The sequence below is a fragment of the Dasypus novemcinctus genome, chromosome 2, assembly GCF_030445035.2.
Source record: "Dasypus novemcinctus isolate mDasNov1 chromosome 2, mDasNov1.1.hap2, whole genome shotgun sequence".
NCBI lineage: Eukaryota > Metazoa > Chordata > Mammalia > Cingulata > Dasypodidae > Dasypus > Dasypus novemcinctus.
In genome coordinates, this window is record NC_080674.1 from 96,704,345 (window position 1) to 96,728,139 (window position 23,795).

Consider the following 23,795-nt stretch of genomic DNA (forward strand, 5'->3'; position numbering starts at 1 on the left):
TTTTCTGTTTTGTATCCAGCTACATCCCAAGAGCGTCTGACACATTGTAAGTATTCAGCAAGTAAAGGAATGAATGAATTTGTGGAGTAAGGAAATTTATCAAGTATTATCAGTGACTTCCTTTAGATATTAATGAAATAATGTATCTTCTTTAATGGTTATGTACTTGCCTGATTCAGAAAAGATATATCGAAGATTCAATTAATGCATAATAATAAGGAATTTTAAAAGAACTACAATGCCAAGAATTAGAATGATATAACTCTAACTTTATTAGGAGTAACTAAGCATGCAGGAGAAGTATGGAGTGTAACAATCACAGCAGCTTCTCTTGTAGGCAATGTCAAGCATAAGCAAATTACAATGATGACAGCAAGCATGGCTGAAGTTACAGAAGGAGATAAGTGGATGAAAGGTAGGGGAACACCAAACCTGAGCTGAAAAATTCCCTTTTACCTAGGAACATTATATGAAAACAGAAGACTCACTCAGTTAAAGTGGCTAAAAGAAGAAAATGGTGATAAAAACTAGAGAAAAAAATTTTAAAAAGCAAGCTGTCAGTGTACAATATAAGAGGCCATAGAGGTTTCCAGTCATTCAATTATCAAAGAGTACATCTAAACATGCACAAATAAAAGAGTTTCTTATAGTCAGTGAGGCCTTAATGGATTCTGGAATGGCTATGGAAATGGACATCTATTTATCTTAATGAAAAAACCTGTAGCTATAGACTTTCCAGTAGGTGTTGATCACTGCTTTTTTCCCATTTCACTTAGTCTACTGTTTCCAAGGAACTGAGTCAATTTTTTAAGCAGTAGAATGGTGCCACTTTGAATTCCAGAATAATCATTTTAAACTGAAATACAATACTTCTTTTCAGAAGATAAAAGTGTGTTCTTTATATTGTAATGCTGCTCAAGAATTTTTAAGGGGTTGCAAATTAAAGTAGCCATGAATAAATAAACACCCAGAAAAGTAGACTCTGAAAATAAGAGATCACCAGAATACTCAAGGAAAAATAATAATGAAAATGAACAATGTAATAATATTAATAATTAAGAGATAGGAGTAGTCACCTCAACTCTGACTCATTTGGCAGCTAGACCTTACTCTCTGTAAAGTTAGTGCTAATTCAAAACAGCAAAATAGCCATATGAATAAAATAATTTTTCTTCATTAACTAATTAAGTTTGGAAATGCTATTCCAAGCTCATTTATCTTCAAACAGTGACAAATCAATTAAATTGAGATTTCACTAAGGAATGCCTATAAAGGTCATTCCAATACACAACTTCACTTTGTTGACAAATCAACTTCAAATGCCATTTGGTCAGTGAGACAACCATTCATTCCGGGATAACTCATGAACCCCACTAAATATGACCTTTCTCAATACATGAGGAAATACATTGAATGAATATTTGTAGTCAGGTTAAGTTAATTCATTGTCCAAAAGATGGGCATGACACTTATTTTAAGTCTCATATAAATGATCACACCTATAAAACAAATCTACCTAAACCAAATCTCAAGTTTTCAATAAATAAAATTAATGACATAATGACACAATCATATAACATGATCTACATGACCAATTATCTTGTGATTTGTTCCGGAAATCTAGGAGATTGAAGTGAGTTAAAGGTCCCATAGAACTAGAAGTACAATAGAGTTAAAGGACTTAGTATTAATTGTATCATAACAGTGAATCAACCTTCTTCAAAAACTTGGAAAAACATAAAATCAATAAGAAAGGAAGACTGGACCAAATGAAAAAATTCTATCTTGACTTTCCCAAACACCAGATTCAATATATAGTTTTAGGAAGAGTAAGACACTAGACCTACAGTCAAAATGACAACAAAATTTTGAATACAGAAGACTGGCATATTTGCCCCAAAAATATGTATTAACATCGTGATTTTCATGTATTTCTTAAGGAAGGAAACTTCCTAAATAAAATAAAGGTTGGCCTAGCTATTCCATAAAATGTTTTACTCCCTAATGTACCGCAAGTACTTAGAATAATGGCTAACACCTAACAAAACTTTAATCAAAACTTGCTGAATTGAATGAATAACTAGTAATGGGACCTACAACTTCAGGTTACCTGTAGAAAATTAAATATAAATTAGATTTCTTTTTAAAAAAGTTGAACCAAGGAATTAACTTGTGGGATGGGTAGTATTAAGAAATCCTCAAACCCCCCCAATTAAAACAGAATAATATTACCCAAAGAAGTTTGAAATCTATTATTTCCAAAATTTCTTTCACATAATATTATTTATATGGGACATTTTGTACCTGACATGAATTACTTTCATCAGTCTTTCAGATTCTTATATATCATAAAATCAGAGTTGTCAGGGAAAGCAAAGATCATCTACTCTAGTCCCACCACCACTTACATGGAAGATTACCATTTTTACATTTGAAAGCATAATATTTTGTGTTTTACATTAAAAAAAAAAAGACAGTTCTGAGAACAAATGTCAAGCTTTTTCATTCTGAAATGGCAAAATATAAAAAATTTCATCAGTGTTCTGCCAAAGAGGAAGTCATCTATCTAACAGGAAGCATCAGGAATGAATTTGGGAAAGTATAGGGCAAACAACATAGAAATAAAAAGATATAATAAAGAGAAAAAATTAAATACCTAGAGATGGTAAAGTTGTCTCTGTCTAATGAAACAAAAAGTACATTGATTTTCCTCAAATAAATAAGCAAAAATAAATTATAACAACAAAATAAGAGTAGAGGAAAAGGTAGTTCATTTAATTTATCATCATTTTCTAAAGACTGGAAATTAGTAGTTCTTTCCCTTACAATGCAAGGCGATACTTTCTATGAACTACTGTGCACAATGAGATGAAGTATACAGATACGCATTTACCTTTTATCAATATCAACACACTAGTACATTTACACTTAAATTTATCACAGTTAACCTAAAAGTTTCCTTAGAATTGAGAACTATTATATTTGGAAGTAGAAATAGTTTTCAAAGTTGGACTTACTGGAATAGAGATCTTTTTCAAATTACAGTCCTTTTCCAGAAGCTCATATACATACTTTGTGATGATCTAGGTAGAAAAGAACATATTAAAATGCAATGCCGTCCATTATCAAAATCCACAAAAATTATTATAAATTATTACTCTGAGTGAATATCTCTCCAGCTTAGAATGTCTTGCTATTAACTTAGAGCCTGCTTACTGATTACTTGTGTTTATCTCCTGCTGTTGTGTGAATAACTACGGACTTTCACACTAAGGCTTGGGACCAGTTTATATAAATTCACAGAATATAAGAGACTTTCTCTTTTTTCAAAGCATTACTCTAAAAGCATACTTCCTATTTTTTTTTCAGTGTTCCTAGAATCTCTTTCCTTTATAGTTTCCCTACAGGTATTATATCCAATATAGAATACCTGAGTCTTTACACCTTCTCTTTTGTAGTCACTGAGTCAAGAAGGAAGGGGTCAGAGGTATTCTAAACAGAAAAAGAAAAACTAACCCAACAAAGTCAGACACCAATCAGAATTCTCATTTGTGGCGGACAAAAATATGGCCTTCCAAAGTTGCCCATGTCCTAATACCCAAAATCTGTAAATATGTTACCTTACACGGCAAAGGGACTTCGCAGATGAAATTAAGGTCGAGGATATTGAGATAAGAGATAATTCTGATTATCTGAGTGGCCCCAATTTAATGTCATGAGTCCTTAAAAGTAGAAGACAAAGGAAGAACAGTGTGTCAGAGAGAAGAAAAATGAGAAGGATTTGACTAGCCTTTGCTGGTTTTAAAGGAGAAAGGACACCGCAAGCCTAGTAATGTGGTGGCTTCTAGAGGCTGGACAACCCTCAGTTCACAGCAGTAAAAAAAAATGGGGGGAAGGGGTAGTGGTGAATCTCGGTCCTACAATCCCAAGGAACTGAATTCTGCCAACAAACCAAATAAGCAATAAACGAATTCTCCCCTAGAGTCTCCAGAAAGGAACACATCCTGTAAAAACATCGATTTTAGTTCCGTGAGACACATATTGGACTCTCTACCTACAGAATCTTTAGATAATAAATGTGTTGTTTTAAGTCCTAAATTTAAGATTTCTTACAGCAGCAATAGAAAATAAATATACTGTTTCTATTAAAGAAGGTAAAGGGATGAGGAAAGAGATGTCTGAAATAAAAGCAATTATTTAATAAGCTTTAATGGTCGCTTTTAAGGAGTATTTCTCTCCCCAAAATGTCTTTAATCATCTAAGGCATCTAACAATTTCTCAGAGAATGTTTTTAGCGGCAACATACTTAAAAATCAAATTTTATGAAACAAAATCAAATTGTTTCTATTGCTTTCCTGTTGTATTCCATAAAATCAAATGATGCCAATTGCTTTCAAGCTGTATTCCATAATCTAAAATAGATTCTCTCTCCTACTTTCTTTAAGGAGTCCAAAATTTTTTCTGCCATCTATATGTATTCATTTTATTTTAGAAGCAATATATAATATCTAGAATAACTTTACCTTGGGTGATAAAGGTAATTTCAAAAGTTAAGGCACCATAGTAGAACTAGGTAATAGTGTGCTAGTTTAATTTAATAGTATTCCTACATTTTAACGTAATAGTTAAAATTATGTTCAGTATGCATCACCAGAATACCAAAGACCTGAAGGAGTAAACTAAAAATATGTATGAAATTTTATAATGGCCTGCCACATCAGGAGAAGTGGCTTAACTAAATGAGTTTAGTTAAAATGAGTGGCCTAACATTTCTGATAATTTCCTATTATCAGTAAAATCATACAATATACTTACTTCTAAAGCAACAACACAACCAATCAAACTTAACTGGAACCCAAATGAATTTCACCACTTTGCAAAATATTTAATAAACATAATCTGAAAATTAAAAAATTAAACTCATTTGGCAATTTGTTCCTTGTATCAATCTGAAATAATACTACAGTTAAGCCTCAATTTCCATAATACAAGATAAGGCAAAATAGTCAATTCAAGAGTGCTTATATTTGGCACTGAAATGCATTACAGAGCAAGTGTATGTTCTAGATATTCACAGTAGATCAAACCAAATAGTAAACTATACATCAAAGACCCAAGGAAGTAAAAGTTGGAGAAACATTACTCAAATTACCCAATACGCCTTGTTCTCCAATTCCTACTTGTAGAAGAAAAGCAACCACACATGAAACCATCTATCTCTTAGGTTGTTCTCTCTGCTTAAAATGTTCTCCTTAGTTCTAGTAATCTTCCAGAAGACAGATCACATGTCAACTGTTTAAGACAACTTTCCTACTGGCAGAACCCTCTAAGGTTAGGGTAAAATGTCTGGCTTCGATAGTCCTCTGGACATGACTCAGTATCATCATCTAACACATGAGTTTAATATCATATGTGTCTGTCACCTGACTCGCTTTAGGACACCTGCCTTTGTTCCTCCTTTGTATCTCCACAAGACAGTTATCCGGTATGTGAAAGGTATTTAAAAATGGTATATGAATTCCCCTTATTGTCCATCTTGTCTGCATTTTTTAAGGGATTTAAGTATTTCAGATTTTTAAAAAAACATTTTCTATTTGCTGAATTATTGAGGCTAAAAAAGAAAATATCAAGAACTTTTTGCCTTCCAACTTGCATAAGATTGAAGTATGAATTTAGAAAAATCAACAAATGAAAAGATAATTTCTAAAAGGAGATGAAAAATGTACCTCTGTCAAAATGTCATGTGTGTTCAAATATTTATTGGAAACAAAATTAAATATGGCTGAGAGAGCCCTATACATGTTTAGGTTTCTGTTAGTTCATGGATGGTGAAGAAAAGGCTTAAGAAACTAAGCATGCTCTAAAAATCTCCACTCTAATAAGAAACCCTGGAAAGAAAAAATTCTTATACCTAATAATTTTCCTCAACTTCTTTTGGTTCCTAAGCAGCGGTCATATAAAATTAAATTAATTCAAAATGGAGGATGTAGGGAAATAAATTTGAGATTATGTATCCTGAAACAGATCCCTTGCCTGTCAATAGAATAATGCCCTCTAAGGAATTAGAGTCTGATTAGACTTTTTTTCTAGCCCAGGGTTTCTCCATCTAGGAATTAAAGGAAATTCATAAAAGGAGAGCAGGGTAGACCAAAGCAACAGACTGTAAAAAGAAAGAAAATGGAGTCTAGCAAAAATCAATTCTCAATAGAATATTTCTAACCAAAGGGGTATGTTTGCCCTGCTAAAATGTACTCTTGACATTTACTGAGCATGTGTTATGTGCTTATTGCGTACCTCATTAATTTCAGCAATATATCTGAACCTTAATTAAATAAGAAACCAGCACTTGATAGGCCTTACCCTCTCAATAATGCTGAAATTATTCTAGCAGATTATAATTTAATGGGGTGGGAGGAATGTCACTAAGAAGTCTTGAGAAGGTGCTTCAGACCTTTTTCAGATTTGATATCAGAAACAAAATGGGTTATATGAGAACAGGTATGATTGGACAGATGAGAAAAGAATGAATATATTTTAAATTAAAAATTAAATTTACTTTATTACTAGATGTAGCAGTTTAATGTTATTGATGAATTCCAAAAAGAAATACTGGATTATGCTTGTATTCTGACATGCACCTGGGCATGACTGAGTTATGATGAGGGCGTGGCATGGCAAAGAATCAGGTTGAGGGTTTCTGATGTTGGAGTCTGGATGTTGGAGTTTGATGCTGAACACTTAAGCTGGAGCCCCAGGAAGTAAGCTCACAGAGGAAAGAGAAGCCAGCCCCAGGAAGAAAGGAACCTTAACCCAGAAAAAAGCAAGCTCCAGGAATGTAGGAACCTAGGAAGCCTGAACCCTCACAGACATTGGCAGCCACCTTGCTCCAAATAAACTTTGGTGAAGGAAGTAATTATGCTTCATGGCCTGGTATCTGTAAGCTCTTACTCCAAATAAACACCCTTTATAAAAACCAACCAATTTCTGGTATTTTGCATCAGTACCCCTTTGGCTGATTAATACACTAGACTTCCAAGCTTCCTTTATTTCATACTCTGAAGAAAATCCTCTGATTAGTAAAAATTAAATTTGCCTTAATTGACTCAGAGGAATAACAATTTTTATTTCACAAATTTATTAATTAAATGAGATTAAAATTTCTATATGGGCCTAGAAGGAGAATAAGAACTTCAGTTCAAAATAAAAAAAGCCAACATCCATATATTATCAGTCACATGCATCCCTAAAGAGGACTCTTAAACTCTAAGAGTATCCTGACTTTAGGACAAAGGAAATAAGAGTAGATGAATTGAACCAAACCCTAGATGATTTAAGATGATTTAATTACATTTATGAAAAGGCTCTGCCTCATACAATCAAAGAAAACCTCAGAAAAAGATAAAATAGACTACCTTAAACAGTAAAATATTAACTACAAACATTGAAAAAGATGTTAATTTTAAAAATGCCTTAGGTTAATTAATTGATACCTCTAGAAATCTAGTATTAATTGATGGAATGAAAAAGTAAAGGATATGTAATTAGTACAGTAAAGTGAAGGTTTATTTTCAGTTATCCTCTGCTTAGAATAAATATGTATATGATATTTATACATTCATAGACTAGTTGAAAACAGTTTAGTTTTACATAAGAATTCTGTTTAACATTATTCATTTGCTTAGGTAGCCCTGATTTCACAAAATAAGTCAAGCGGGTCAGTGATAGGTACCAGTTAGATTTATGACAAATTTTTAGTTTGATATTATGAGGTTTTAATATATTGGAAACAATATTTAGAAGACAGATTTTTGCTTCTGACCAATTTTTATTAAGATTTTGTCCATTCTGTGTTACTCAGTTCTACTTCACTTACTGATAAAAATAACATTTTAAAAACCTCATGGCTCTTAAGAAGCCAGTCTTACTCATTTCATCTTTAAATAGAGAATGCACAATTAGCAGGAGATTTTAGCTCTAAGCAATGACTTAATTTAGAACATGTTTATCTCCAAAACAGTATGTTAGGAACATCATACAGTGTTTTTTTGTTTTGTTTTATTTTAGGAGGTATCGGGGACTATATGTGGAAAGCAGGCACTCAACCACTGAGCTACAACTACTCCCCCATACAATGTAATTTTTACCTTCAGGCCTGAGCAGTTTATGGTCCAGTGGAATTAGCTTTAGTATTATACCAAAGGAAAATGGTATCATTTCTACAAGTATTAAAAGTTAATAAGTAACAGGTTATCAGGGACTGGGGAGAGACATGGAATGGGGAGTTAAAGCTTAATTGGTAGAAAATTTCTGTGGCAATGATGGAAAAGTTTTGGTAATGAAGAATGGTGATGGTAGAACAACACTGTGAATTTAATTAACACCACTGAATTATATACTTGAATCTGGTTAAATGGGGAGATTTTTGGTTGAATATATATATATAAAATAAGATTTTTTTTTTTACCAAGTAAAGATTTTTAATGGAAAATATTACACAAAGTATTTGTGATTGGTGGTAATTAGGGTTGTTCCAAATGTTCTTCAACTTAGTTTACAATTTATTTATCTTGTGTTTCATGTATGGTGTCCATATGTCTTCAGGGGTTTTGAAAAACATTCTTGTTTGAAGCTATGCATATGTTTGCAGTATGTGATACATGGTTGAGAGGAGCATAAGAGTTACTTACTGTATGGCCTCCAGACTCCTTTATATTTTAAAAAAATCAAATGTATCAATAAATATTAATAAAGCATCAATCCATCCAAAATGTACAATCAGTGGTATTCAGTATAATCAGAATTGTACATCTATCACTTCAATATTTTTAGAGTATTTTCATTATTCCAAAAATAATAATAATCAAACAAAACTCATCACCTCTCGATCTCTGTTTCCCCCACTGTACATAGCTGCTATTCTGTTTCCTTCTCTCTAGTATATTTGTATTTATATTTTGTAAAAGCAGTCATATACTTAGTATCACCCACATTTGTATTTTACACAAGGATTCACTGTTATACACTTCCATATTGTATTTTTTTTTGTTTTTTTCATTTTAGCAATATACATGACTTTAGACTTTCCCTTTCAACCACTGATATATCCATATAATAAGCTCTGCTAGTTAGACACACTATGATGTGCTTTCACCATTTTTATTCATAAAACAAGAATTTTTAAAAAGATATTAAGTGGATGAGATCTACATATTGAATTTAGTATTTCACATTACTTTTTCATTATTAAATAAAATGGGGCTATTTTAAATTATTATAGATTAATAGAAGCAGTGAATATTGCTGTTCAAATATAAAATAACCTTTTGCAGAAAATGTCTACTTTTGATATTCCAAAGGTAAAAACTGCATGAATTCCACTTTAGTGTGCTTTTATGTTTTATATGTTTTTCATAAATCACATACAGAAAATTCTGTTTTGTTGTTTTTAATATCTGATAATTTTTTCCTTATTCTTTAAATTTATTGAAGTATATCACTCATACATAAACATACATAAACAATAAGTATATAGTAATAGTTGTGAACTTACAAAACAAACCTACGAAACAGCATACAGGGCTGTCACACCTCACCCTAACACCAATACCTTGCATTGTTGTGAAACATTTTTAACACACAATGCAAAAGCATCCTCAAAATATTACTACTAAAGAAAGTATCTTACATTTGATGTATTTTTCCCCAAAACCACTCTATTATTTTTATATCATTTATACACGAATATACATAAACAGTAATTGTATAGAAAGAGAACTTACAAAGCAAACAAGCATATTATAAAGAAGTACCATACATCAACCTACCACAAAGCCTTACCTTGTTGTGAGACATTTGTTATAAATTATGGAAGAATATAATCAAAATCTTACTAAAAACTATATTCCATATCTTATATTTGGTATATTTTCTCCCAACCCACCCTATTTTTATTTTTCAAATATATATATTTTTTACCAAAGTTGTGAACTTACAAAGCAGTCATGTACATGTGCAGAATTCTCATACGGCACCCCTATATCAACACACAACTGCACGGTGGAAGATTTATTACAGATTATGAGATAATATCATCAGACTCTTACCACTAAGCAAGGTCCATAGTGTACACTGGCACACTATTTCCATACTCCCCCATTATCAACACAGTAAATCTTTGGTTTGGATGCATGAATATTACAGTATTGCTGTTACCCATAGTCCATAGGTCACTCCAATTGTATTTTTCCCATGCTTCTCCACATTACCACCACCGTCCAGTAGTGAAGAACACCTGCCCCAGCTCACAAAGGACACTCTTGCATCTGTACCATCAACCACAATTTACATCCACCTCTGGGTTGACTGCGTTATTTGGATGCTAGATTATTTTCCAGCTTTCTTTCAATTGACATTTACATCCCTAGACTACCCCTTTCCAGTAAGATTTGCATTCTATAAACCAGTTCTAACTCACTATAAGGTGTTACCATTAATTCTATACATTTCCACACTTTTACAGTAAAGTTAATTAAGGCTTCCACATACATTAAGCATCAGTGCTCCATCTCAGTCCTCTCATCTCCTTTAAGAATCCACCACCCATCACCAGGTCTTGAAGATGTTTTCCTACATTTTCTTCTATAAGATTTATGGTTTTTCGTATATATTTAGATTTTTGATCCATTTGGAGCTAATTTGTGTGTAAGGTGTGAGATGGGAGTCCTCCTTCTTTCTTTTGGGTATGGATATCCAGTTCACTCAGCACCATTTGTTGTATGGAGTGTTCTGCCTGAGCTGGGTGAGCTTGTCAAAAATAACTTGATCATAGATGTAAGGGTCTGTTTCTGAACCATGTTTTGATTCCATTGGTCTATGTGTCTGTCTGTATGCCAGTACCACGCTGCTTTCACAACAGTAGCTAACTAATATGACTTAAAGTCCAGAAGTGAGAGTCAGCCAACTTCACGTTTCCTTTTTAAGATGTTTCTGGATATTCAGGGCCACTTACCCTTCCAAATAAATTGTATAATCATGTTTTCCATTTATTTTTTTAAATGCTGGTGTAGCAGTCTGATATGGTTATGAATTCCAAAAATAAATATTGGATTATGTTTGTAATCTGATCTATAACTGGGCGTGATTGAGTTATGATTGGGGCTTTGAATGGGCCATGTCATTAGAGCGTTAAGTTCCCACCCTTTGACTTTTTTCATTTTTCTTTTTTTTTTTTTTTTTTTAGGTGTCCAGGGCTTTCCTACCCCTTCCCTGACCAGTAATATGAAACTGAAGCTGAAGTACCACTCCTAGCAATGTAAAATGAATGGGAGATGTTTTTGTATCTACATCTGCAGAAGAAAAGTTGGCATTATGTTCAATCTGAGCCCAGAAGGGCTGCAAGAGTAGTGTACTGTATGAACTGTAGTCTTTCATTCATTATTTCTGCTACTGGGCTTCACTCTTCATAATGAGATAAGCTGGCTTTGTAATCCTGCAATATTAAGTGGCAATATTTTTGCAAATAAGTACTAAATAAAATATTGCAAAATTGTCAAGTTAAGCTAGAGCCTGTTTAAATTAGCTCCCTATCATCTTAAAATCTAGAAGATGATGTAAGTTTAATTATATATTTTAGTCTCATATTTATGGGACTGAAAAATTAACAATCCAAATGAATTAAGAAGATAAATGGATAATCAGCAGGATTTCTTTCTGCTAATTTGATAATGAATAATTAGAGAAAGTTAAAACCCAACAAAATATTGAGTAGCTTATAACATTTGGGTTTTTTTTAAGTATAATAAATTATAAAACATAGCCTTTATTATTCTCAAGGAACTTAGATAAAGGAAATAAACTTAGGAAAATTACTCAGTATGTACCCTAGAGACATAAAAAAGGATAGAAAATACGAAAGAGAAGCTGAAAGAGAGAGAATGTCCAACTTATATTTGATAGGGCTTTCAAGAAGAAGAGAATGGATGCTAGGAAATATTTTAAGAAACATTACATGTGAATTGTCCTGCATTGATGCAAGTTTCAGGAGCTCTACTGAGTCCTCAGGAGGATTAATAAGATGACACATACAACTAGACATTTTAGTGAATGTCCAGTATATCAAGACAGAAGGAAGACCATAAAAGCAACCAGAGAATGAAACCTGATTACCAGTAACCTTAGTTATATAGACAGCAGAAGTAGTAACAACAACTGTGCAAACTAGAAGACTCTAGAGAAAATAACTATTAATCTAGAATTCTGTCAAACTAAAACTATGATTCACAAGTAAAGTCCAGATGGAGACATTTTCAGACAAAGATAGTTTATGTTTTCCAAAAGAACCAAAGAAGAAGAAAACAACTCAGGAGAGGAGAAGATGAAACCAAAAAGAACTGCTGAGCAAAGGAATTGGTAATCATGTGGTAAATGTAAACAAACATTACCTATGTAAAAAAACAAAAATAATTGCTCAAAAAAGAAGAACAAAAAGAAGGTGGAATTAATATCCTTTATTAAAAATAACTTGTAAGATCAATGAAGTAAAATCCTAGTTAAATCTCTCTGAAGACTTGGAACCACTCAATAGGAGTAGAGAGACATTAACTTAATTTTAGACTTTGGTCTGCCAAATATTTATGTTAAAACTATAAGAATATCACTAGAGGAATAGAATTAGCACAAACAATATTTATACCAAAAAGGCAGGTAGAAGGAAAACTTAACATATTAAAAAATAGGAAAAGAAAAAAGGAGAAGAAGAAAAAGCATGGTAGGTGTTAACAGTAGGTACCACACAAAATGAAAATGAAAACCCAAATTCAGTAACCAAAATTAATTAAACTTGCAAGTTAGAAGATTATCATCATGTGACAACCAGCAAGATGGTGGCGCAGTAATGGGCTCCTAAAGTCAGCTCATGCTACAGGGCAGTTAGTAATCACCCAAAGCTATCTAAAGTACCTGTTTGGGGGCTCCAGGAGACTGCCCATCTACAGATCAGATTTGTGAGTAGAGCACTCTACGCCACGGAGGCCGTGGCCATCCTTCACAGGAGGCATAAGCCAGCTCGGAAGCTATTCCATGGCTGGAATTAGAAGCTCCATATCCCAAAAATGGGAGAGGAAGAGATGGTTGGGTACAATCCTCAGCTACTGATTATTAAATTCGGTAGGCTATAGTATAATCCTAAGAAGAACTAATGTTTGAACCTGTCCAAGTCAGAAATAGCCTGGTAGCAACCATTTTAATTCCACCCACGGCACGAGAGGAAACAGCACGGACTGAAAATCACAGGGTTATTAGGGACCAGCTTCTTTCCATCAAGATCGGATTGCCGCTCTAGCCTAGCCCTAGCACCACCTCCAGCAGGAAGGAAGCTGACAAGACCTGTAAAAGCCTCCGGATTTATACAGGCCACACTGCAGAGGTTGGTGATCATCCTAATCTGTCGGCACAAACCGCCTCAGGAACTACTATGAGGTTGAAGTTGAAAGCTCCATTTCTCAAAAAAAAGGGGGATAGAAGATATGGTTGGCCATTGACTTCAGCTATACATTAGTAAATTCAGTGGGCTACTGTAAAACTCTAAGAACAGCTAAAGTTTGAGCCTGTCGAACTCAGAAAGAGCCCGAGTTGTCCCAGAAGAAGAGAAGGGAAAAGAGGCAGAAGGAATATTTGAGGAAATAATGGTAGAAAATTTCCCAACTCTATTGAAGGACATAGATACCCACTTCCAAGAAGCATAACCTACTTCCATCTGAATAAATCCCAATAGACCTACCCCAAGACACATACTATTCAGATTGTCAAATGTGAAAGACAGAATTCTGAGAGCAGCAAGAGAAAAGCAATGCATAATATATGAGGGATACCCAATGAGATTAAGTGCTGATTTCTCATCAGAAACTATGGAGGAAAGAAGACAGTGATATGATATATTTAAGATACTGAAAGAGAAAAACTTCCAGCCAAGAATCTTATATCCAGCAAGATTGTGTTTAAAAACTGAGGGTGAGGGAGGCAGACTTGGCCCAATGGATAGGGTGTCCACCTACCACATGGAAGGTCCGCAGTTCAAACCCCGGGCCTCCTTGACCCGTATGGAGCTGGCCCATGTGCAGTGCTGATGTGCGCAAGGAGTGCCCTGCCACACAGGGGTGACCCCCGCGTAGGGGAGCCCCACATGCAAGGAGTGCGCCCCTGTAAGGAAAGTCGCCCAGCCTGAAAGAAAGAGCAGCCTGCCCAAGAATGGTGCACACACACATAGAGCTGACACAAAAAGATGACACAACAAAAAGAAACATGGCTTCCTGGTGCTGCTGATAAGGATAGAAGCGGTCACAGAAGAACACACAGCAAATGGACACAGAGAGCAGACAACTGGGGTGGGGGGGGGGGCAAGGGAGAGAAATTTAAAAAAATAAATCTTTAAAAAAAAACAAACAAAGAAACTGAGGGTGAGTTCAGAATACTCACAGATAATCAGAAACTGAGAGAGTTTGTATCCAAGACACTGGCCTTGCAGAAATACTAAAGGGTGAGCTTCAGTCGAAAATAAAAGGAAGGAGAGAGAGGATTGGAAGAGAGTCAAGGAATGAAGTATATTAAGATTATATCGGGAGGCAGACTTGGCCCAGTGGATAGGGCATCCGTCTACCACATGGGAGACCCGTGGTTCAAACCCTGGGCCTCCTTGACCCGTGTGGGCAGGCCCACACACAGTGCTGATGCGTGCAAGGAGTGCCGTGCCATGCAGGGGTGCCCCCTGCGTAGGGGAGCCCCACGTGCAAGGAGTGCACCCCGTGAGAAGAGCCGCCCAGCGCGACGGAAAGTGCAGCCTGCCCAAGAATGGCACCACACACATGGAGAGCTGACACAGCAAGATGATGCAACAAAAAAAGAAACACAGATATCCATACTGCTGACAACAACATAAGCGGACAAAAGAAGAACACACAGCAAAATGGACACAGAGAACAGACAACTGAGGTGGGGGGGTAAGAGGAGAGAATTAAATAAAATAAATCTTTAAAAAAAAGATTATATCAATAAAAGTAACTAAAAGTGTTAAAAGTGTGGTGAGAATAAAATTTTACAAACAAAACACAAAGGTAAAAAATGGATGAAGTAGGACTGCCGTTACAGTAATAACATTAAATGTCAAAGGATTAAACTCCTCAATCAAAAGACATGACTGACAGAATGGATGAGAAAATATGAGTCACCTATATGCTATCTACAAGAGTCTTACCTTAGACCCAAGCATGCCAATAGATTGAAAGTGAAAGGCTGGAAAAAGATATTCCATGCATGCAATAACAACAACAACAACAACAACAAAAATGATAGCTATACTTAGATGAAATAGACTTTTAAAAAAGATACTAGTCATGTGCAATTTGAAGAGGAAGTCAGGAAAATAATTCCTCTTACAATAGCAATTAAAAGAATCAAATATTTAGGAAGAAACTTAACCAAGGATGTATAGCACTTGTATTGAGAAAACCACAATGCATTGTTAAAAGAAATCAAAAAGGACCTAAATAATTGGAAGAACATTTCATACTCATAGATTGGAAGACTAAATGTCCTTAAGAGGTCTATTCTACCCAAATTGATATACAGATACAATGCAATCCCAATAAAAAGCCCACCAGCATTTTAAACATAAATGGAAAACATGATTATACAATTTATTTGGAAGGGTAAGGGATCCTGAATAGCAAGAAACATCTTTAAAAAAAACCGCAAAGTTGGCGGACTCTCACCTCTGGACTTTAAATCATATTACCCAGCTACAATAGTAAAAGCAGCATGGTAATGGCATACAGAAAGACACATAGACCAATGGAATCAAAATGATGGTTCAGAAACAGACCCTTACATCTATGATCAAGTTATTTTTGACAAGCCCACCCAGCTCAGGCAGAACACTCCATTCAACAAATGGTGCTGGGAGAACTGGATAAAGTAAGAAAGAGGACCCCTATCTCACACCTTTCACAAAAATTAACTCAAAATGGAACACAAACCTAAATGTAAAAGCAAGAATCATAAAGCTTCTAGAAGAAAATGTAGGAAAACATCTTCAAGACCTGGTGGTAGAAGATGGATTCTTAAAGGAGGTAAGAGGAGGACTGAGATGGACCACTGATGCTTATTGTATGTAGAAGTCTTAATTAACTTTACTGTAAAAGTGTGGAAATATATAGAGTTGATGGTAACACATTATAGTGAGTAAGAACTGGTTTATAAATGGGAGTGTGGCTGGAAAGGGTGGTATAGAGATGTAAATATCAATTGAAAGAAATCTACAGAATAATCTAGGGACTGAATAACACAATAAAGTAGAGGTGGGTGAAAATTCTGCTTGATGGTACAGATGCAGGTGTCCCTCTGTGAGCTAGAGCAGATGCACGTCACTATTGGAGGGTGGTGGTAATGTGGAGAATCATGGGAAAAATACAACTGGAGTGACCTATGCTCTGTGGTTAACAGCAATACTGTAATATTCATGCATATAAGCCAAAGATGCACTGTGCTTGACAATAGGGGAGCCTGGAAAAAGTGTACCAAATATATGCTATAGACCAAGGTTAGTGGTAACAGTCGGATGATATTATCTGATAATCTGTAACAAATGTACCACCAAGGTGATGTGTGTTGATAGAAGGATGAGTATGGGAATTCCGCACACGTGCGTGATTATTTTTTAAGTTCAAAACTTCTGTAACAAAAATACAGATAAAAAAATAAAAATAGGATGAGCTGGGGAAAAACACACCAAATTTAAGATATGGACTATAGTTAGTAGTAAGATTTTGTTGATTTTCTTTCATAATTTGTAACAAATGTCTCACAACAATGCAAGGTGTTGGTGGTGGGTTGATGGACGGGACTCCCATTTGATGTTATATTTGTCTGCTTTGTAAGTTCACAATTTTTACTATTCACTTGTTTATGTATGTTCATGTATAAAGGATATAAAAATAATAATAATATAGGGTGGGTTGGGGGGAAAATACACCAAATGTAAGATACTTTGTTTAGTAGTAATATTTGGAAGATGCTCTTTCGTCGTTATTTTAAAATGTTTCACAACAATGCATTATATTGGTAGTGTGAGGTTTGAGAGCACTGTAAGATGTTATGTATGTTTGCTTTGTAAGTTCACAACTATTACACACTTATTGTTTATGCTTGATTATATATGAGTGGAATACTTCCATAAAGTTTTAAAAATGCAAAAAAAGAATTAGATCTTACTTTATCGCATTATCAGCTACACTATAGATAGAAAATACATGAACAATGAATGAATGCTGTGTTCCATAAATTATACATTTAAAAGAAAATCTTTTTAAAATTAATTTTCATTAGAAAATAGATTCAAATGACTGAAAAATCAAAACAATATAACACAATACACATTGAAAAGTATATGTCCATCCATCTCCTTTCATCTGTTCCCCCTTAACTTACAGGTAATCTTACTATTAGTTTCTTATTCATCCTTTCAGTGCTTTTTTGTGCAAATATAAGCAAATAAAAGTGCATTATTTTCCATTCTTGTTTTTAAATAACTGTGTTGCAAAGTGTATTCCTATTATCCCCTCTTTCTTACACCATACTAAATACACTGTGAAACTTTATCATGTAAACATTTATCCTGGCGATCTACCTATTCAGTAATAAAAACCTTCTTCATTCTTTTATATTAGCCATATGTATTAGTCAGTCAAAGGAGTTCTGATGCAAAATACCAGAAATTGTTTGGTTTTTATAAAGGGTATTTATTTGGGGTAGGAGTTTACAGATACCAGGCCATAAAGCATAAGTTACTTCTCTCACCAAAGTCTGTTTTCATGTGTTGGAGCAAGATGGCTGCTGAGGGCTGTGAGGGTTCAGGCTTCCTGGCTTCCTCCCTTCCAGGGTTTTGCTTCTCTCTGGGTTCAAGGTTCCTTTCTTCCCAGGGTTTGCTTCTTCCTGGGCTCAGGGATCCTTTCTTCCTGGGGCTGGCTTCTCTTTCCTCTGTGAGCTCACTTCCCAGGGCTCCAGTTTAAGGCTTTAGCATCAAACTCCAACATCAAAAAAACCCCTTAACTCTGTCCTTTGCCATGCCTTTTATCTCTGAGTCCCCACCCACCAAGAGGCGGGAACTCAACGCCCTAATGTTATGGCCCAATCAAAGCCTTAATCATAACTCAATCATGCCCAGGTACAGGCCAGATTACAAACATAATCCAGTATCTATTTTTGGAATTCATAATCATATCAAACTGCTATACCATAGTACTCCATTGTGTGGACGTACCATAGTTTAATCAATTTTTAAAATATTTAATGCTTCTAAAAATATTCACTAAGGAAAACGTGTAACATTAAACATTGTTTACTGAATCCTATGCAAAATACATGCAGACAAAAATTATCTTGAGTCTAAGAATCATTTAAAATAATGATCTTCCCTGAAAGTTACCTGTTTTAAAAAGGAACATTTTTCCCTCTTAAAATCCTATTTATCCAAATACTACATTCCATTCTAGCTGTCTTCTAGAAAGGAAAGAAGGTAGAAAGAGAGCAAGGGAGAAAGGGAGGAAAAATGGGAGAAAGATAAGGAGGAAGGTAGGAAGGAAAGAAGAGGGGCAAAAAAGAAGGAAAGAAGGGAGGGAGGGAAGATGAAAGGGAGGGAAAATAAAATTTCTAATAATTAAGGTTTAATATTATCCAACAATGTCACTTTGGCTAAACCTAAAAGGGTTCTTCTAGCATATCTTTACATTATGAATGGCAATGAGTTGTCTAATTAGAACCAAAGCACATTTATCCTGGGTGTACATGCTCTTAAGTCAGAATTACATTTTAAATATCACTAAAATTATCTCTGCCTCATTCCTATTTTCCCCTTAAAACCTTTTATAATTCATTCTCAGTGGATACATTCTACACTTTTAAGAAATCTTTTGAAGTAACTGCTTTTTCAGCATATCTCTAATATAAAATTCATTCCTCCAACTTTTTATTAGCATTCCCTAGGGTTTGACTCTATATTCCCAGCTGTTCTTCATTTAAATCAACTACAGATCAGTTGCTCTCATATTATCCTTTTACCTGCTCTAAAGAAGCATCCTCCGTACTCTATCCCATCCTTTCTTTTCTAATAACCAGATTCTTAGACCACCAAAGCACCAGATTGGTAAATGTATCCAACTAAGCACGGATAACTCCTCATGATTTCACAGGCATCTCAAATTCAGTATGTTCAAACTGAATTCATCTATACTTCCTTCCCTTAACCTATTCCTTTTCCATTGTGTTTCTCAGTTCCATAAATGACATTACCATTCACCCAACTGTTCAAACAAGAAGTCTAAGTGTACTGACTCCTTCATCCTTCCATAAAATCAATCATCAAGTCCCTCATGTTAATATTGGAATATGTCCATATTTCTTCCATCTACTGTCACCACTCTTATACCCCCCTGTCAGGTCAACAGCCAATTCTCTCCCTTGGAATGCTTCTGTAGTCTCCTATCTTGTTTTACTATATTTAACACTATCTCTCTCAGATTCAATTTCTTTTTAGCTGATCGATTACTCCTTTAAAAATATAAATCTAATAGCTTCTCAGTGTCCTTAGGATAATGACCCAAATCCTTAAATTCTTTAAGACCCTGCTGAATATGGCCCCTACCTATACCTATACCACTCTTCTTTCCTTTTATTCTATATGGTAGCCAAACAGATTTTCTTTTTACCTTTTCAGGTATGTTAAGATCTTTTCCTACTACAGAGCCTTTGCAAATGATGTTTCTTTGCTTGCAGGACACATTCTCTTCTTCACTTACTCAGCTTTAACATCTCCCATGCCCAGTCCCACCCTATCCCCAAGACACAGGCAAATGAATCTTTTAAATCTTGCATTCTTCCTAACAGTTCATTAATAATGATTTTTGAATTGACTGGATTCAAAATTTGACAATCTGCCTGCCCTGGAGTATAGAATCTATTTTTGTAAACTTTATTATATAATAGTTTTTCTATGTTACAGAACGCTACATATATAAAGATGCTGAGGGAGAATGGGATGAATAACTGAAATTAAAGGGTAATTAGGAGGTAAGGAGAGCAGAAATAGAAGAGCATGTTTAAGGTGGTCTAAATCTCTGTTGCAGGTAAAGCAGAAAAAGAGTAATTTTAATTGCCTAACTTGACAATTTTAATTTTTGAGCCATATCCCTCTTGGATGTCTCATGAAGTAGATCAGTCATTCTCAGAATGTTATTAAAGCATAAATAAAATATATGGACTACATAAGAAACAGACTGTAATGAAATAAAGTGTCAAAAAAATTAAATGTCAAATTTGTGGTATATTGTAATGCATGTCCTTCCTTATAAATACAACTTAGACATATCTAGAACTATAATACCAAATGAATTTTGATAAAGTCACAAAACTGCTAACACTATTTTTAACCCTACATTTATAATTAAAAGAATTTTAGGTTAGAGGTTAGTAAAAGTAAAGATGTAATTTTACTTCCACCAAACTTCATAGATCTCCCTAAACAGCATCATCTGCATATGGGTAAGGAAGCCCATTAACTTTTTATGACCATTACCTTTTTCTTTCTCTGTTCAAGTAAACATTTATAAAAATGGCATCAAAGGCAAAGCAGACATGTTTAAATGATTTTACAGCTGATTTTTATTAGAATACTCAAGGGAACATGTTACAGTTCCAAATCTACGGTGGACCAATTGATGACAATTAAAAGTTTAATAATAGATATTAATAAGCCAGAAAAAGAAAGGAACTATAAAGCAGACATTATACATGTATATAATAAATGTCCTATAATTACCCTACCTATGAAGACCCTGTCACATAAAGAATGAAAAACATACTGTAATTAAGAGGGGAAAAACAAAACAAAAAACTTTTACCATGTGTCTTAGAGTAGCCTTTGCTATTTCATTGGTACAATTTCCTCCAATCCCCCTTTTCCACAACATTATAGGGGAAGAAAAAAAAAACTCCTGCAGTAAATTCAGTTAGAGTTAAGCTTCCAGCCATAATGGAGTTACCTGATAGTTAGACCTACCATCTCACTATAAGCAACTAGATAATTGTATAAAATAAATAGTTTCAAATAGTGGACATCAGGCAGTGTAAATCTGTAGGAGGGAAAACAAATGAAGAGAGCTCAGTAATCAAGCTGGCTTTCTGTCTAGAGACAATTTCTGGGCTGTGGGGTAGGGAGGAAGAACCCAAGCAGAGCACAATGGGCTTACTAAGGTGCAAAAAGGAGATTAGAGCTCAGGGAAATTGAGATGACTGGAACTTATAGGGCACAATAGTAGAGATAAGAGAATTATATAGAAAAAGAGCTCCAGAAATCAACACAAGAGTTCCCATAAGTCTTTGGTCAAACACTAGGCTGTGCATGCATCAGCTAAAAACTTCACAAGGCTGGGAAAAGAAAACAACTAGAGAAAAAAAAAGAAAAATACCAGAAAGTTTAAAGTTCAGCAATAATCAGAGCTCCTATAGTGCTAGGAAACACTTGTATTCCAACCAGACAGAGTGGAAAGGCCTCAGTGAATACTCAGGTTTTTCGTTAGTGACCTGAGAAGGATCACACCTCAGAAGATTGTTATACTGTCCCTAGAGTAACATTTACTTTAGATATACTCTAGCAAAGCTTAAAAACATATCTTCAAAGAATCAAGCCGTTCCACAAGCAACTTAACAGTTATCAAAAGAAAATTAAATATCCTTTAAAGGAAGACAAGGGAAATGGACTTGGCCCAGTGGTTAGGGCATCCGTCTACCACATGGGAGGTCCGTGGTTTAAACCCTGGGCCTCCTTGACCCATGTGGAGCTGGCCCATGCGCAGTGCTGATGCGGGCAAGGAGTGCCCTGCCATGCAGGGGTGTGCCCATGTAGGGGAGCCCCACATGCAAGGAGTGTGCCCCAAAAGGAGAGCCGCCCAGCGCGAAAGAAAGTGCATCCTGCCTAAGAATGGCGCCACCCACACGGAGAGCTGACACAACAAGATGACGCAACAAAAAAAGACACAGATTTCTGTGCCGCTGATAACAACAGAAGCGGACAAAGAAACAAGATGCAGCAAATAGACACAGAGAACAGACAACCCGGGTGGGAGGGGGGAGGAGAGGAGAGAAATAAATAAAAATAAATAAATCTTTAAAAAAAAAAAAAGGAAGACAATATTCAGGCATGCAACAACATAATAGTTACAATGATCAGCATTTAACACAAATGACTAGAAATTCACAGAAACAGGACAATGTGATCCATAGTCAGGAGAAATATCAGCAAATAAAAGCAAACCTAGAAATGATAGAGATGATGAAATCAGGAGACAAGTACATTAAACAAGATATCATAACAATTTTCAAGGATTTAAAGAAAAATCTAAATATAATAAGAAAATGGATGAAAAAGAGAAACCAAAATGGAACTGTTAAGAACTGAAAAATACAATATCTGAAATGAGAAATCCAGTGGATGGGTTTAGACACTGCAGATGAATAGTTCAGAAAACATTAAGACAGGGCAATAAAAACTATCCAAAAATGAAAGGGAAAAGAGTGAAAAAAATGAACGGTACTCCAGTGACTTGTGGGACAATGTCAAATAGTGTTCTATACATGTAACTGGAGTACAGAAAGTAGTAGGGGGAGGGGAGAAGTATCAGAAGAAATTCTGAAGAAATAATTGCAGAACATAGATTAAAATGATAAACTTACAGTTCCAAGAAGCTAAATAAGCAAGATAACCATAAAGAAAACAACTACATAACAATAAAACTGTAGAGAACCAGTAATAAAGCCTAAATCTTAAAAGCAGTAAAAAATATTATAGAAATTTCTTCAAACTAAAGAAAATGATTCCAGATGGAAAACCAGATACAGGGAGAAATGGAAGGGCAATGTTTATAAGGCTCTCATGTTATATGTGAAGTGGTATACTTTTATTTGAAGATAAGCTGTGAGAATTTAAGATGTATATTGTAACCCCAAAACAGGCATTAAAAAGATAAAACAGAGGTATAGTTAATAAGGCATTACCACCAAATATACAATATATTCAATTAGAGTCATTACTTTTAGTTATGCCTTTTCTTACGAGTTAAGAGATAACCTACTACTGAAGGGTATAATACAACTATTACTTACATAGCTTCTCAACAAATAAAAACTAAAGTACCTGAGAATACAGGTACTCCAGAAAGTCTAAAATAGCTACCATTCTACCAAAATCAATAACAGGTTTCTACTGAGATAAATACAGAAGATTCCTTACCAAGATAAAGGATAATTTTTATTAGTCAGACCTCAAGATATCAAACAAATTGGAATCACTGAAATTTAAATTAAGGCTCGGAGGCATAAAACTTTTCTCCAACTATGAATTAATAGCAGAATATAAACCATCATTTCTTGAATATAATTCAAGACATTTTAAAAGTAGATTTCATTCCTGAAAAGACTTGACAGGAAAAAAGTTATTTGTCTCTACTTCTAAAACCAATACAAGAAACAATAACAACTTTTCAATAATCCCCCATGCAATTTAAAATACTAAACTCTGAGGATGATGCATTACCTTAACAAATAGAGAGTAAGGATATTAGCTAATAAAATAAAAGACATCTTAACCTGAAAAAAAAAAGTACCTGCCATTTTATGCCTTAGTATTTTGGCTCAATAAAAGCTAACAAAATTTTTTAAAAATTACCTTAGCTATATAAAATGTAACTTCATTG

The 23,795-nt window shown here is 34.6% G+C and overlaps 1 protein-coding gene across 12 annotated transcripts in view; it reads right to left on the reverse strand.

Moving 5' to 3' along the window:
* The window catches only part of ARB2A (ARB2 cotranscriptional regulator A), a 496,486-nt gene that overhangs the window by 361,558 nt on the left and 111,133 nt on the right, over positions 1-23,795 (reverse strand). For all 12 annotated transcript variants that reach the window (XM_058276244.2, XM_058276246.2, XM_058276234.2 and 9 more), the window contains one exon: positions 3,018-3,083. In XM_058276244.2, coding sequence (XP_058132227.1) covers positions 3,018-3,083 — 66 coding nt within the window. The remainder of the gene's footprint in view (positions 1-3,017; positions 3,084-23,795) is intronic.